Consider the following 15,758-nt stretch of genomic DNA (forward strand, 5'->3'; position numbering starts at 1 on the left):
CCCCCCCTCATACTACCCTTGTGTCCTCATGGTGACATGCACAGATGGACATGCCATGCGTCTTGCAATTAAAAGATCAAATCTTATTCCAGGCCGTCTTTAGGGCCACAGCAAGAGCTTTTATTTCATTTTCACAGCTGATCATGTTTTGTGGTAAAGCCTCATCAAAAAAGCTGCAGACTTTTGAGATATTGGAAATAGCAACTTTTCTTCTGCACAGGGTGTTAACATGGAGATGGAAGATGATGGGTCCAGTGGTCCGGTCATCTTGAGAAAAAAACGGGCAGCAGGGAAAGAGAAAAATACCTGCCAGCTCTACATCCAGACGGATCACTTCTTTTATAAATACTATCGCTCAAGAGATGCTGTCATTGCTCAGGTAAACAAATGAAGGTACCGTAGGTGAATTTTACATCTGAGACTGCAGAAAACACATATACAGTAATACTAAAAAAAACATGTAACTGGATCGGCCGTAATAGGAATGATTTCTGCATCAATGCTGGATGTGGATTTGAAATCTTTCATAAAATATTGATATAATGTGAATATCTTTTCACAGTATAAAACGTTTTGAAATTAATGCTTCTGACAAGCTAAGAAAGTTAGCATGTCTGTTAGCATTCTGCTAGCTAACATCGACTCATCAGGCTCCAAATGTAACATTAGAAAGAAGTGAGGCAGTTTTTAATTTACATTTCATGCAGCTGTGTTATGTGTAATAGGTTTAAACTGGTGTCTTAAAGGTGTGGAACACAGAAAAAATATTTTTAATGATTATTTTTTATGATAATTGGTCACTTTTTCATACAGGCTGAATGAAAATAGGTGAAAGAGACTATCTCCTCCATTAGCTTCTGATAGAACATAGACGGTAAAACTCTAGGATTTGAAAATGCTGACCACTGTACGTAGGGCTGCACAATATATCGAAAAATTATCGTCATCGCAATAACAGGACGTGCGATAGGCCCATCACAAAGCACGTCAAAAATGGCAATAAATGTTTGGTTCAAACATTTTCATCCATGTCATGCATCAACTTTTTGTAAACCAGCTCTGTTTTTTACGCCGAAGTATTATTTGACCAATTAAATGTAGCCCTTCTGATATGCGGCCAATCAGATGGGTCCGTTCACGTAATACGCCCGCCCCCCACGTAGATCCTTACCCCAAAATTCCACTATCTCTGCTCCGCTCCGCCCCCGCTTTCTGCTGCCGCTCGCTTCCCTTGTTCGTCATGCTGGCTCCGATTAAGAACGCACTTTGTGCTGAGGTTTCTGGAATCAGCGCTGCTTTCAAACGTGAACGTGAGTCCGCTCTGTGTCGTTAAGCAGCTGATAATAACCGGGCGGACCCCGACACGTGCCGGTGAACCCACCTACCTCCATGTCACTAGTGTTCCACTGGGTGATGTTAGCCCCAGGCTCCGGTTAGCTTCCAGCTAAAAGGCTACAGCACTCTCCTCCCAGTCCCACCCTGCTATAGAGGGCCTGGAAAAGTTCCCCTCCACACATCAAAGTGATTTTTCATTTATGAGCTTTTATAACCTTGTTATTCAGGATAGTTGATTTGCTGCTGCACATAAACTGTCAGTTAGAAGCTCTGCTAGCCGGTTATCTTAAGAGGAGCTAGTTCAATTTGTTAGCTTGTTATCAGAATCATAGTTGCAGTTTCATCATCTGAGCTGCTTTTTAAGATCTAGGTAAACTTGTTCAATTTGGGGTTATAAAACAAACATTTTCACATATTTTCCATGTACTGTAGTTTTTTTTGCCAGTTCCTCTTCTGAAAGGTAGGCAATTTTTTTTTCTCTTTCCCTCAGAAAATCTTAATATTCTCCTAGTTTGGCCCAGCACAGATCACTTCCCAATTACAGCAACAGCCTTATATCATAACCACATAAGTGGAGAAAATGTTCAGTAGCAATGAGAGAATTTGCTGTTGCATTTAAGTGATGTTAACTATTATTTAACATTTAAACTTACTTTCGGATTTTATTTATTTATTCAAAAAACCCTGGTATGGGATGTTTTTCTGAATTTGGAGCATCAGAAAAAGTTTTATGGTGGAGGTGATGTTTTAAAGTCACTGAGAAACTGCATGCATGCAGTTTGTTGTTTTGCTGCTAATACAGTAGCAGGTGCAGCTGCATATTTTTGCAATAAAAATGTTATGTTGTAATGGAATTCATGCATTAGTTTTTGTTTGCTTTGAATCCAGAGCAGACGTCACACGCCAGACGACATCAACGACATTCAGTTTTTTAATGAGAAGGTCAATAGAATCTATCTCTCTTTACCTCATTCCTCCCCTCCCTCTCCTGATTTATTTGAACCCACCATTCCGTTCTCCTCCTTTGAACTTCCCCATCCCTCAGAAATATTAGATTACATCACCAAATCCAAACCTTCCACCTGTCAACTGGACCCTATTCCAACTGTTTTAGTTAAATCGTGCCTTTCTTCTCTGCTCCCTTTTATAACAGCCATTATTCATTCCTCACTATCCTCTGGTACGGTCCCATCCCTATTCAAATCCGCTTCAGTCAGCCCTATTCTAAAAAAACCTGGTTTAGATCCCAATGATTTCAATAACCTCCGTCCCATTTCCCATCTTCCCTTCATTTCCAAAGTCCTTGAGAAAACTGTTGCATCTCAGCTCCATTCACATCTCACCCGCAATAACCTTTATGAACAGTTTCAGTCTGGCTTCCGTCCCCACCACAGCACAGAAACAGCTCTCATCAAGATCACTAACGACCTACTCATTGCTGCTGATTCTGGTTTAATCTCTATTCTTATTCTCCTCGATCTGAGTGCGGCCTTTGACACCATTTCTCATCCCATCCTCCTCAATAGACTCTCTTCCTTAGGCATCACTCACACCCCCCTCAGCTGGTTTCAATCTTACCTTACTGGCCGCACTCAGTTCATCCAGTTAAAATCCTTTACCTCAGAACCCTCCCCAGTCAAGTCAGGTGTGCCCCAGGGCTCTGTCCTGGGGCCCCTCCTCTTCATAGTATATCTCCTCCCTATCGGCAAAATCTTCCGCAAATTCAATATCCAGTTTCACTGCTTTGCAGATGACACCCAGCTCTACATTTCCAGTAAGCCCAACTCAACTCTCCCACCATCCTCCCTTACACTCTGCCTCTCTGAAATCAAATCATGGTTCACCTCTAATTTCCTCAAACTCAACGGCAATAAAACTGAACTTCTTCTTGTTGGCACTAACTCCACCCTCTCAACATCTGACAGCTTTTCTTTAACTATTGACAGCGCCACAGTCTCCCCCTCACCTCATGTCAAGAGTCTGAGTGTCATTCTCGACAGCTCACTTTCTTTTCAGGCTCACATTAATAACTTAATTCGGTCAGCATACTTCCATCTACGTTCCATAAACCGTCTCCGTCCCTCACTGACCCCTCACACTGCCGCCATTCTCGTCCACAGCCTCGTCACCTCCCGTATCGACTATTGCAATTCACTTCTTTATGGTCTTCCCAACAAACTCCTTCATAAACTGCAACTGGTCCAGAATTCAGCAGCCCGTATTATCACCAGAACCCCTTCCTTTCACCACATCACGCCGGTTCTCCAGCAGCTTCACTGGCTCCCAGTTAAATTCAGGTCCATCTTCAAAATTCTCCTCCATACCTTCAAAGCAATCCACAACTTCTCTCCTCCATATATCTCAGACCTTATAAGTATTCACACCCCATCCCGTTCACTCAGATCTTCTTCTTCCATCCATCTTGCGGTTCCTTCTGCCCGTCTCGCTACCATGGGGAGCAGAGCTTTCAGCCGCTCTGCTCCTCGACTCTGGAACTCACTTCCCCCAGACATCAGGAACGTCGACAGTTTTACCCTTTTCAAAACAAAACTCAAAACACACATGTTTAAATCTGCCTACAACCTCTGATTTTATTGAAATGTTTCTCTCTGTTTTTTCTTCTTTGGGTTCTATTATTGTTTTATTGTATTTTATTACGTGTTTTGTGTAAAGTGACCTTGGGTGTCCTGAAAGGCGCTTTGAAATAAAATGTATTATTATTATTATTATTATCAACACTGCATACTTTAGTATTTGTTCATTTATCGTGAGTAATATTGATATCGCAATATTAAGCACTGTTATCGAATATCGCAGGTTTTCCTAATATCGTGCAGCCCTAACTCTACGTCACACTGTGAACTGGACTTACCCATATTAACTCACGACGGGGAATGCTGCTGTTGTTTTAGCATCCAGAATCAGTAGAGAATGTCTCTTTCAACAGAATCTAACCGTTAGCATTAGCAACTCAAGCACACGACTGAATCTCCTCCAGACTTATTTGTGGAGATGAAACATCCATGTCCCTGAGCAAACAGAGTTAGTGGTAGAGTCATGTTGCTTTTATCAAATTGGAGCCAAGATGTCAGAATATCAGGAAATAAGACTCCAAATCCTCCCGTTTAAAGCAGCTCAGACTCGCAGACTGGTCCTGCTGCGCCAGGGGTTGGTGGGCTTTTTTTGCCCTAAATTTTGCTTACAAGGCATTCATTCCTACTAGAGACTACTGCAAATGTAATAATTAAATGAGTAATTCACACCTTTAATATTTTAAAACCTTGGTGTTAATGCTGAGGGTACTTGACGACCCATACCTACTTACTGCTCTTCTAATCAGTGATATTTTCTACAGATTTCCAGCCACGTGAAAGCCGTCAACACCATTTACCAAGGCACAGACTTCATGGGCATCAGAAACATTGGCTTTATGGTTAAACGGATCAGAGTAAGTCCAGTTTCACAGAGATTAAACCAAAATTCTGGATGTTTGCACCTGAAATGTCCGACATACAACTATTGTGAGTAAACTGAACATTAAGGAGTTTACTGACACTTTTCCTTCTTTTATTTTTTTGGTTTCATTTATGTAGATCAACACCACAGATGATGAGAAGGAGTTAACTAATCCGTTTCGCTTTCCCAACATTGGGGTGGAAAAGTTCTTGGAGCTTAATTCTGAGCAGAACCACGATGACTACTGCCTTGCCTATGTCTTCACAGACAGGGACTTTGATGATGGTGTGCTTGGTTTAGCTTGGGTCGGGGCTCCTTCAGGTTGGTATCACACATGCAGACATCCTTTGTTTTAAAATGGTTTGGAGGGACTGTTTGCTTTGCAAATGCTGACCACAGTTGTAAAAATATTAGTTAATATTTCAATGATCAGCATATATGCTAGGGATACACATCCTCCAAAATTTCTTTAACCGGTTATTGATGCCCCTTAATAGATAATAGCCGGAAACCAGCCAACCATGTTAGGTCATGTGACGAGCTCTTTTCTTCTTCCGCGGTTGCCCAGTAAACACATTTTGTTAGCAGCACTCTTGCATGCTCTAGTGGCAGATCGGAAGTTACGGTGTAACTATGGTTCTGTGAGTTCCTGGATGACTGCCAGTGGCAGTAAACAGAGTGGATGTATCTCCTCACGCTCTGCGCAGGTCGAGTACTAATGTAAACAAAGTCACGCACGTGACACGTAGCGCACCTGGTCGCGAGTTTATAAATTATGCGCCGATAACTACGTTCGGGTCTCCCGGGATCTTCTCGCCCGAGAAGTTCCGAGTGACCCCTGTGACTGGCAGTCATCCAGGAACTCACAGAACCATAGTTACACCGTAACTTCCGTTCTGTTTCGTTCCCTCCTGACTGCCAGTGGCAGTAAATGGAGTGGATGGCTTATGGCAGTAGTGTCACGAGGAATGTAAAACTTACCCCCACTCAGGAGGAAGCCGCCAGAAACAGCAACGCCGAAGCGAGCACGGACCCTTGGCCAACGTTGAGGTGGTAGAAGCGTGCAAACGTGCACGGAGTTGCCCAGGACGCAGCCGCACAGACATCCGCCCGTGGCACGTCTCTCATCGCCGCCCGGGATGTAGTAACACTCCTTGTGGAATGGCACATGATCCCAGGGGGAGCCACTGCACCCACTGCCGCATAAGCCATGGCAAGGGCATCCATGACCCAATGCGACAGCCTCTGCTTCGAAAGAACTCGACCCCTGTTCACCCCTCCATGACAAACAGCTGGTTCGACTGCCGGACAGTGTTTGTGGCCACAATATAGAGCTGCAGTGCCCAGACCGGGCACAGCAAATTCGCCCGCCATTGTCCCTCCGAATGAAATGGGGGAGGGAAATACGCCTCCAGCTCGATTGCGGCATTTACGTAGCCAGAGGGCAGAACTTTGGGAAGAAAGGCAACGTTGGGCCACAGCGTCACACCCGACCCATCTGCCTTCCACCGCAGGCAGGCGGGGCTGATGTCCAGTGCGTGCAGCTCACTGACCCGTTTAGCCGTTGTCACTGCCAAGAGAAAGGCGGTTTTCACCGTTAGCACTTCCAACGGGGCGGTAGTCATCGGCTCAAAGGGTGGCCCACACAGGGCCTGCAGGACCAGGGGAAGGTCCCAAGCAGGTGCCAGCCTGCACAAGGGAGGATGCAACCTTCTCACGCCCCGTAGAAACTGGGTCACCAAGTAGTGAGCCACAATGCTCCTGCCATCCACTAAGAGGTGGTTGGCCGAAATAGCCGCCAGGTGTACCTTAAGGGTCGAGGCAGCCCGGCCCTTGTCAAACAGGTGCCGGAGGTACCGCAGAACCTCATGCAGGGAACAAGAATCAGGGTCCACGTCCCTGCCGGAACACCAGGTAGAGAACCGCTGCCAACAGCGAGCGTACGTGGCCCTTGTAGACGGAGCCCTGGCACTATCCAGCACCTGCTGGATGGAGGGCTCTAAGCTGACTGGGGGCTGCCTGCCGCCCTCAATGTCCACACCGTGAGCCGAAGATGATCTGGGGACGGATGCCAAATCCTCCCCTCCATCTGAGACAGGAGGTCCCGCCTCGCCGGCAACCGCCACGGCTCCCCGTTCAACAGACTGAGAAGCAATGGAAACCAGACCCTCATGAGCCAGTCTGGCGCCACCAGAAGGACCTCGTGTGACGAGTCCCTCGCCCGATGGAGGGTTGGTAAGATCAACGGGAAAGTCGGGAAAGCGTACAGCCGAACCAACGGCCAGGCATTGGTGAGGGCGTCCATCCCCAGCGGGGCGTCAGCCTCTGCCAGGGAGAACCACAAGGGGCAATGCGTGCTGCTCCTCGAGGCAAACAGATCCACCTGGGCCTCTCCGAACTGATGCCACACCCTTTGCACCACCTGAGGGTGCAACCTCTATTCCCCCGGGGGAAGACCCCGCCGAGACAGGCAATCCGCCACCAAGTTCCTCCACCCCGGAAGGTGAAGCGCCCTGATGGAGGCCAAGCGAGGGTAAGCCCAGGTCAACAGCATCTGAGCCTCCCTCAACGATCTCAATGCCCCCCGATGGTTTATGTGGAACACCGCCGAGGTGCTGTCTGTCCGGACGAGCACGTGCTTCTCCCGCATAAAGGGCAAGAAGCGCCTCAGCGGCAAGTAGACGGTCTTCAATTCCAGGACATTGATGTGAAGCCGTGCCTGGCGGGGGCTCCACAACCCCCGGACCGACCTGCACTGCCAATGCGCCCCCCACCCCCGGGGTGACACATCCGTTGTGACCACCTCCCACCTGGCGGGGACCGCGCCAAGCGGGACACCGAGACTCAGGTTGGCGACATCGTCCCAACGACGCAAAAGAGCCACACAGATGCTCGTGACCTCCAACTTGACCCATCGGTGTCGCCGGGGATCCAGGCAGAAGCCGTTGAACCACCTCTGCAAGGGCCGAAGGGTGGAGCAGCCCGAGAGGCACCAGTGCAGAAGCCGAGCCCAGCATCCCCAACAGTCGTAGCCACACCTGGACCGGGGGTGCTGCCCCAAGGCGAAAGGCCCGGAGCAAAGACTGAATCCGGACCCTCCTCTGCTCGGCCAGCCTCGCCCGCTTGGCCACAGAATCTATGGCAATGCCAATAAACTCCACCCGCTGAGTCGGAGCCAGAGAACTCTTCTGCAGGTTCACCGTCAGCCCCAGCGCCTCGACATGGGCAAGGACACTGGCCGTGACCAGACCCACTTCGCGACACGACGGCGCACAGACAAGCCAGCCGTCGAGATATGGCAGGACCTTCAACCCCGCCTGACACAGGGGGCTCAGGGCTGCCTTCACGCACCACGTGAAAACTCAGGGGGCGAGAGACAAGCCGACTGGCAGAACCAGAAACTGGTACCCCCTCCCGAGGAAAGAAAAACGCAGGTACTTCCTGTGCCCCGGATGGATCGGGACGTGGAAGTACGCGTCCTTGAGATCTATTGTTGTGAACCACTCCCCTGGACAAACCACCTGAAGGATATCGCGAGTCTGAAGCATGCGGAAGGGCAGCACCTTCAGGAACCGATTGAGACCCCTGAGGTCCAGTACTGGCTGCAGGGACCCGTCCTTCATTGGTACCAAGAAATACATCGAATGAAAGCCGTCCGCCTGCAAATGTGGCGGAACGACCTCTATGGCCCGTTTGTCCAGGAGACCATCTATTTCCTGCATTAGGATGCTGACCCATGCAGGATCTGTGACCGAAGTCACCCTGACCCCCGAAGGGGGTGGGGGCTGACGGCGGAACTGCAACCTGTAGCCCTGGGACATGGTTCGAACCACCCAAGCATCTCCGCATTGGGCCTCCCAGAGGGCCAGGTGCTGTGGTGAAAAACTGCCCGCCGCCGGCCCACGGCCCTCAGGCCGTGTCCCGACGCCTGTTCGGGGCCCTGGGGGCCGGCGGCCCCTGTCCTGCCCCGAGGATTCTCGGGGCGGTGCCTGACCTGCCCCATAGCGTCTCCAAGTCCCTGCCGCTGCCGCGGTCTGCTGGGTGACCTGCAAGGGGGCGGCCGGACGAAACCGACGCTGAGGGTCCCGTGCCCCTCGTGGCCTAGACTGTGGCACGGGGAGGACCCCCGCCCTGCTACGCCCACTCCAGGCCTCTGCGGCCTGTCTGGACTGCCGCCGACGTTCCAACGCCCTCTCAGCCTCAGGCCCGAACAACTGGCCCGGCACCACGGGCAGTCCACGCAGGCTCTGTCGGCAGTCATCCGACACCGGGGCCTGCGCCAACCAGACCTGACAGCGAGCCACTACCAGTGTGCCCAACAGCCGACCAAGCTCCCTGGACATCAGCCCAAACGCTTGCAGGGCTGCGTCGTTTGTATCGCCCAGTGCCGTCCCCGCTGCGCCCGACTGCAGCATCTGGGACTGAGCTAGCAACAGCACCGACAGCGAATTGCTGGTGCGCGCCATCCTTGCCCCGATGTCGTAAGCCCGGCACAGTAAGCTGTCGGTCACCCCACACTAGGTGCTCGGACAGCGGACCCTGTCCCTCAATGAGGCATTGGATGCTTGGGTGGTTCGAACCATGTCCCAGGGCTACAGGTTGCAGTAGTCCACCGGGGGCATGTGGTCCAACCCGTAGGTTCTTGCGTCCCGCATTGATGCCAGGGTCCTGGCATCCCTACCGTGGTGGGAGAGCTGCCTCAGGTCCCCCCAGCACTGCTGCAGCTCCTCCACAAAGGCCGGCGATGGTGGGACCTGAAACGGGGGAGCCGCTGGAGCCTGGCGGAAGAAAGGATTCCCCACCAGATGAGCCACCGGCACGTTGTCCAGTCCAATCCTGGCCAGTGCCGCTCGCAAAATTGCCCGCAACTGACGGGGGTCCTCCACCAGCTCCGAGCTTGCTGAGCTATGGAGAGACATCCCCGAGTCTCCATGACCTCCCAGGCCCGGGGGCTCCACTACCAGCCCCTCACCACGACCCGGAGAGGGGCCCTCCTCTCCGATGGACTGAAACTCGGAATTTGAGGCCCTCATAGAGATCAGGTCGTCCGAGCCCCCCTCGTCCGGGGCTCTGGTCAGCAGCGCTTTGAGCTGTTCCGCCTCCGCCCACAAAGTGTCCACTTCCTGGTGAGAGGGGTGAGCCACACACCGCCTCTTGCGCCCTGGGCTGCCGCGTTCCTCAGCCGGTCCATCCCTCCGTCTCCCGGAACACGGATGAGGGATACCAGAGGGCGGCAGGTCTGACTCAAACAGGAGGCACTCTACTTGACGTAGCCTGTCCTCCCGCACCGCCAGCGGCAAAATGCTGCAGTTCATGCATGGGTCAGTCAGCGCCTCTCTGAGGTGACCGACGCCCAGACACTTTGGACACAAGTCGTGGCCATCCTCCACCTGGAGGGGAGCCCCGCATGACGTACACGCCAACATCCCTACCGATGTGGGAGACGCCAGCGACTACACAGGAACTGAGCGAGGACTTCAAGGAAAACTGAAGAACGCGATTCGGTCCTGGAGTTTTAAAACAACACACAATGTGTGTGTCGGCTGGGTAATCTGAGCGTGACACCTCCACGGTCAGAACATCCAGCCCCACTTACCTGTAGCGCTCGCCGGCCGCACCCCCCTCCCCTTTCCACAGGGGAAAACAGCGACTGTCAGCGAGCCCTATCTGAGCCGGCAGCGGCGATTGGAACGGCGCCGGCCACACCGCCTGCTCTCGGTAACAATCGACAGATAACCGCATCAATCCACCGCCCCAGAGGGCTCCTCTGAGCACTCCGACCACCCGGTCTCGGCAGGATGACGCCAAGTAGTAAATGTACTCACCTCTAGACCGACAAGATCCGAATCACAGACTTAAGGAGCGATTGACCAGCGAAGCACGCCAGGTCAACAGCGAGAAGATCAAAGAGACCCGAACGTAGCTATCGGCGCATAATTTATAGACTCGCGACCAGGTGCGCTACGTGTCACGTGCGTGACTTTGTTTAGATTTGTACTCGACCTGCGCAGAGCGCGAGGAGATACATCCACTTTGTTTACTGCCACTGGCAGTAAGGAGGGAACAAAACAAAGTATATTACACCCAAGTGCAGCAGAAGGACTTGAAGCAGTTAACCGGGCAAAACTGTTTTACCCGGTTACAACATTAACGGCAATTAACCGGTTAACTGTGTTCATCCCTAATATATGCCCACTGTTGCAGTTTACAGCTGTGTTATTTCACAAAATATTTTAAATATTCTCGTTGGAGGCACAATCTACATACAGTTGACCTTTGAACATGGAAAAAATTGATCCTGTTAATCCAGTTTGAAGTGTGTGAAACACAAGGTGGGCTGAAGGTATTCAGATAATTGATTCAGTGGCATTTAGTGCCTCTAACATAAAGAGAAGCAGGAAAGGAAACTGAGTTATATTTACTTGGATGATGATTTGTTTTCACAGTAATTCTGTAAGGAATAACAAATATTTTTAATTATCTATGCTTCAGTCCTTGTAGGCATCAGAGTAATCTAGGAAGGAAACTCAACTTTGAACTATTTAAAGGCATTCTATGCAACTTTTTCATATTTCTTAAATAAATTTCTTTACCCAGTATGTGCTAAAGTGTCCCTTTACAGGGTCAATGAAACGTCAGTCAGACCCCACCATCCCCTGTGGCCAGAATACTGCACTTGCAACTTCAGCAATTTGTCCGGTCCCTGTTGGATGTAGTAAAGTGGAGCTGACTTGCCAGCATTGGAGTCTGCTTCCAGCACGTGATTCTTGCATGCTTTAAATAGTGAACACAGCTGATTTGTTTGATTTAGTGATTAATCGCTCCTGTAGAAACTAATGAAGGCTGGGGAGACGTTTCAGCTGTTAGGTTTGCTAGGAACTAGCACAAACCAGCCAGATGCTGATGGTTCTGAAAACTCCATTTTAATTTGGAGAAGCTTCAAAAATAACACGAACTTAACCTAATAAATTTATCCATGTAAACTCAGGATATCTCCTGAGACTAGATTAGTCAGAATGACACCAGCACAAGACAAACATCATCAAAAAGAAACTTTTAGACACACCATGTTCAACTTAAATAGTGGCTGATCAGACCACTCTACAAGCAAGAGGGAAACAATTAACATACAATTAACACACACATCCACAATTACAACCTCCCTATCCATAACAGAAAATATCTACATTAAATAAAACATAAGCATAAACATAAATCTTCCCTCCCTTGGGAGTAGGTAGATCCCAGAAGTGCTGATTAGACTTCCTGAGGAGATGAGCTGCAGGTGTGCGAGACTCCATGGGCAACTCCAAGTCACTGGTAACTCAAATAAAATACAAAATCAACACATGCATTGATAAACATTAGAAGACTGATTGTGTGCATGTCAACCAGTCATCCTAGACAGAACACAGAAAACAAATAAACATTACCCGAAGACCATACTCCTGAGGTGACAGACACTGCCGTCACAAGGTTAGAGTGTTACCTTCTCAGTGGCCTAGTGGTAGAGTGTCTGCCCTGGGACTGGGAGATTGGGGTTCAAATCCTAGTTAGGTCATACCAAAAACTTAAAAAAATGACCCAATGCCTCCCTGCTTGACTCTCAGCTTTAAAGGGTTGGATTGGGGGGTTAAATCACGAAACGGTTCCCAAGCACGGCCACAGTTGCAGCTCACCACTCCCCATGGGGATGGGTCAAATGCGGAGAGGAATTTCACCTGTGTGTGATGACTAAAGCCTGATTTATTTTTGTTCGTGAGCTCTGCAACAGAGACACACACATTGAGTGTCGGAAAGGTTTTCACATGCGAATTAATGCACAGGCACCGGTGCATTGCAAAGCAATTCCCTGCCAGGACAACAGAGGGTGTAGCGCTTTTCTGTGGTATCCTGCCACCATGACACTCATTTATCCAGTCCAAGATGGTGTATTTACTAATGTGTTTATATATTTCAGAGACTTTATAACAGGCAAATTTATCCTTCCTTCTCCTTCACCTCTTCATGAGGTCACCACCTCTAAACACACATTTGCCGTCATTTCCGTCCATGTTTGCTATTTTTTATTTGTTAAGTCACGGGTGAATAAACATTCATATTTTCAGACTTTTTTCAGCGATGCGTTCTTCAATCTGTCCTCTGTCTGCCGCTAAATATCTTTTTACGGGGGTAACAGTAGTGCTGGTGACGAATTTACAGGAAGCAGCATCCTGACCAACCCACAAGCTTGCGATCAATGTCGTCACCTTTGATGGATGTTAAAAATTCTGGGCATGTCTCCATCACCCTCCATGAGCGCGTCGGAGAGCCTTTGCGCCAACGCATAATAGGGTTGCGTGTCTCCACACTGACGCAGACGGAGAAGTAAAAATCAGGCTTAATGGGACATTAACTTTAAATAAAGGAGCAAACAAAGAAATGTTTCACTTTCAATTTTACGCTAAAACGGCCTCTAGGGGATGCTAAAAGCAAGCCAAAACTACATAGTTTCCCTTTACCTAGTTTTTATTTTATTTGTATCTGTTTAACTTTTGAACAGGAAGTTCTGGAGGCATTTGTGAAAGAAATAAGCAATACTCTGATGGCAGGAGGAAATCTCTCAACACTGGGATCATCACTGTGCAGAACTACGCTGCACACGTCCCTCCTAAGGTGTCTCACATCACCTTCGCACATGAAGTCGGACACAACTTTGGTTCTCCTGTGAGTACTGTGACATAAAATGATCATAAAAAGTGGTGTCGCTAACACACAACATGTTCTACGAAGGCTTTTTTTTCCCTTTGTCTTACAGCATGACTCTGGGATCGAATGCACCCCCGGAGAGTCCAAGCTTAAGGACAAAAAGGACGGCGGGAACTACATCATGTATGCCAGAGCCACATCAGGAGACAAATACAACAATAACAAGTTCTCTATCTGCAGCATTCGCAACATCAGTGGTGTTCTGACTAAGAAGAGAAATGACTGTTTTGTTGGTAAATTCTCCCGTATTAACACACGTTTGTATGTGTGTGTGAGAGAATGATTCTGTTTTTTTACGCTGGTGTGTTTAACGTGTGTGTGTGTGTGTGTGTACAGAGTCAGGCCAGCCTATCTGTGGTAATGGCCTCGTAGAAGATGGGGAGCAGTGTGACTGTGGCTACAGCGATCAGTGTACAGACTCCTGCTGTTACGACGCTAATCAAGAGGAGGGCAAAAAGTGCACGCTTAAACCCAACAAACTGTGCAGGTCCGGTTTTTATTCTGTCAAATGCAAACAAATGTAACATTTGGAACTTTTTTCTACTTTTAATCTCGTCTGTTTTATTGACACAGTCCAAGCCAAGGGCCATGCTGTCAAAGGGACTGTACATTTAAGAGCAACACAGAGAGTTGCAGACAGGAGTCAGAATGTGCTCTAGAGGGCAAGTGCAATGGACAGACTGCCCAGTGCCCAACCTCAACGCCAAAGACAAACTACTCCACTTGTCATTCTGCAACACAAGTCTGCATTAATGGGGTGAGTTTGTAAATGTCGCCCTTTAAAAGTTTGTGTTCAGTTTAAAAGTTTATATGTTTTTAATACATTTTTTTCTTCCACTGCTCTCTTCGTTTTGAATAGGCCTGCACTGGTTCCATTTGTGAAAAGTATCATCTGGAAGTTTGCAACTGTGCCATCGAAGACAAGGAAGCTGAAGCTGCAGAGCTGTGCCATGTCTGCTGCATGGAGAAAAGTGAGCAACAGACTAATGATGCATCAAAAATCTGCAGTATCATAACCTGGCAAGCCATCCTATATATGTGAATAGATAGTCTGGCCACGGCCTATTGACGGCTCTCAGTCATGGGGCGGAATCTATTCATCGCATGCTGGTGGATAACAAACAACGTGACGTACTCACCGCTACAGATATCAGTCAACGAGGCAGTGCACCATACTCCGCTGAAGAAAATGCAAATGCATAATTTTTCTAAATAAACTTAAATACCTCTATCTGCTCTTGACTCATAAAAAAACCCAAGTCAAATAGTCCAAAGTTGATCCAAAAGCCATTTCTAATGAGCCGTCGCCATCTTTATTTTTTTAGTAGCATTCTGCCCAGTAACAGAGTGCCGTGATTAGGTGATGGGTACCTTTGACATTTGAATCGATTCGGTACTAATTCCCTGTACCTAGGAATCGATACCGGTACTTAACTGTACCAATTTTTGATACTTTTGGGTGTTTATTATTTTAATTCTCTTTTATAATTAAATATATATTTTTCTCAATATATAACAATATTTGATAAATATCACGATAAATAACATTCAACTGTTTGTATTTTAACATCGTCCTTGTAGTTTTATAAGCTGATAATTAAACTGAAGCAAACATCTTTACTGTGAACTAAATTTACTGTGTATCTTCATTCCTTTTGCCGTCTTTTTTCATTTGATTTTTCCTACTGGGAAGTTAGAATTTCCGAGGAGAAAGCGAACGCACCATTAGCTGATAACAACGGTGGCAATGGAAGCTAACATATTAAGCTAACGTTATCTTTAACAGTTTATTTAACTGCTGGAGCAGATTAAAACGATGATGCCTCACACTGAGGTCGTTGTCGCTGGTTTCATCTTCACCCAATCACCCGTCGCATTTAGTAAAGTGAAGCCAAACTTTAGAGTGCGTTCGTGTTCTTCTAGTCGGAAATTCGGAGTTCCGAGGAGAAAGCGAACGCACCATTAGCGAAACGGAAGCTAACATATTAAGCTAACGTTATCTTAAACATTTTATTTACCTACCAGAGCAGATGAGGATGTCTCACTTAGATCGTTGTCGCTGGTTTCATCATCACCCAGTTACCCATCACATTTAGTGAAGTGGACCCAAGCTTTAGCTTGCGTTCTTTCTACCATGCCGCTCTGTTTACAACACGCTCGCAGCGAGCGACAACATAACGCTCTTGCGCATGCGCAGCTGTCTTGGCAAGTTCTCGTTG

At 48.3% G+C, this 15,758-nt stretch overlaps 1 protein-coding gene across 1 annotated transcript in view; it reads left to right on the forward strand.

Annotated features, from left to right (window-relative positions):
* adam10a (ADAM metallopeptidase domain 10a) overlaps positions 1-15,758 on the forward strand; it is a 39,179-nt gene that overhangs the window by 16,763 nt on the left and 6,658 nt on the right. The window contains exons 6-13 of the mRNA XM_015952998.3: positions 221-379; positions 4,691-4,783; positions 4,929-5,112; positions 13,334-13,497; positions 13,589-13,772; positions 13,876-14,026; positions 14,113-14,296; positions 14,399-14,510. Of these exons, the coding sequence (XP_015808484.3) occupies positions 221-379; positions 4,691-4,783; positions 4,929-5,112; positions 13,334-13,497; positions 13,589-13,772; positions 13,876-14,026; positions 14,113-14,296; positions 14,399-14,510 (1,231 nt within the window). The remainder of the gene's footprint in view (positions 1-220; positions 380-4,690; positions 4,784-4,928; positions 5,113-13,333; positions 13,498-13,588; positions 13,773-13,875; positions 14,027-14,112; positions 14,297-14,398; positions 14,511-15,758) is intronic.

The sequence above is a fragment of the Nothobranchius furzeri genome, chromosome 9, assembly GCF_043380555.1.
Source record: "Nothobranchius furzeri strain GRZ-AD chromosome 9, NfurGRZ-RIMD1, whole genome shotgun sequence".
NCBI classification, from domain to species: domain Eukaryota; kingdom Metazoa; phylum Chordata; class Actinopteri; order Cyprinodontiformes; family Nothobranchiidae; genus Nothobranchius; species Nothobranchius furzeri.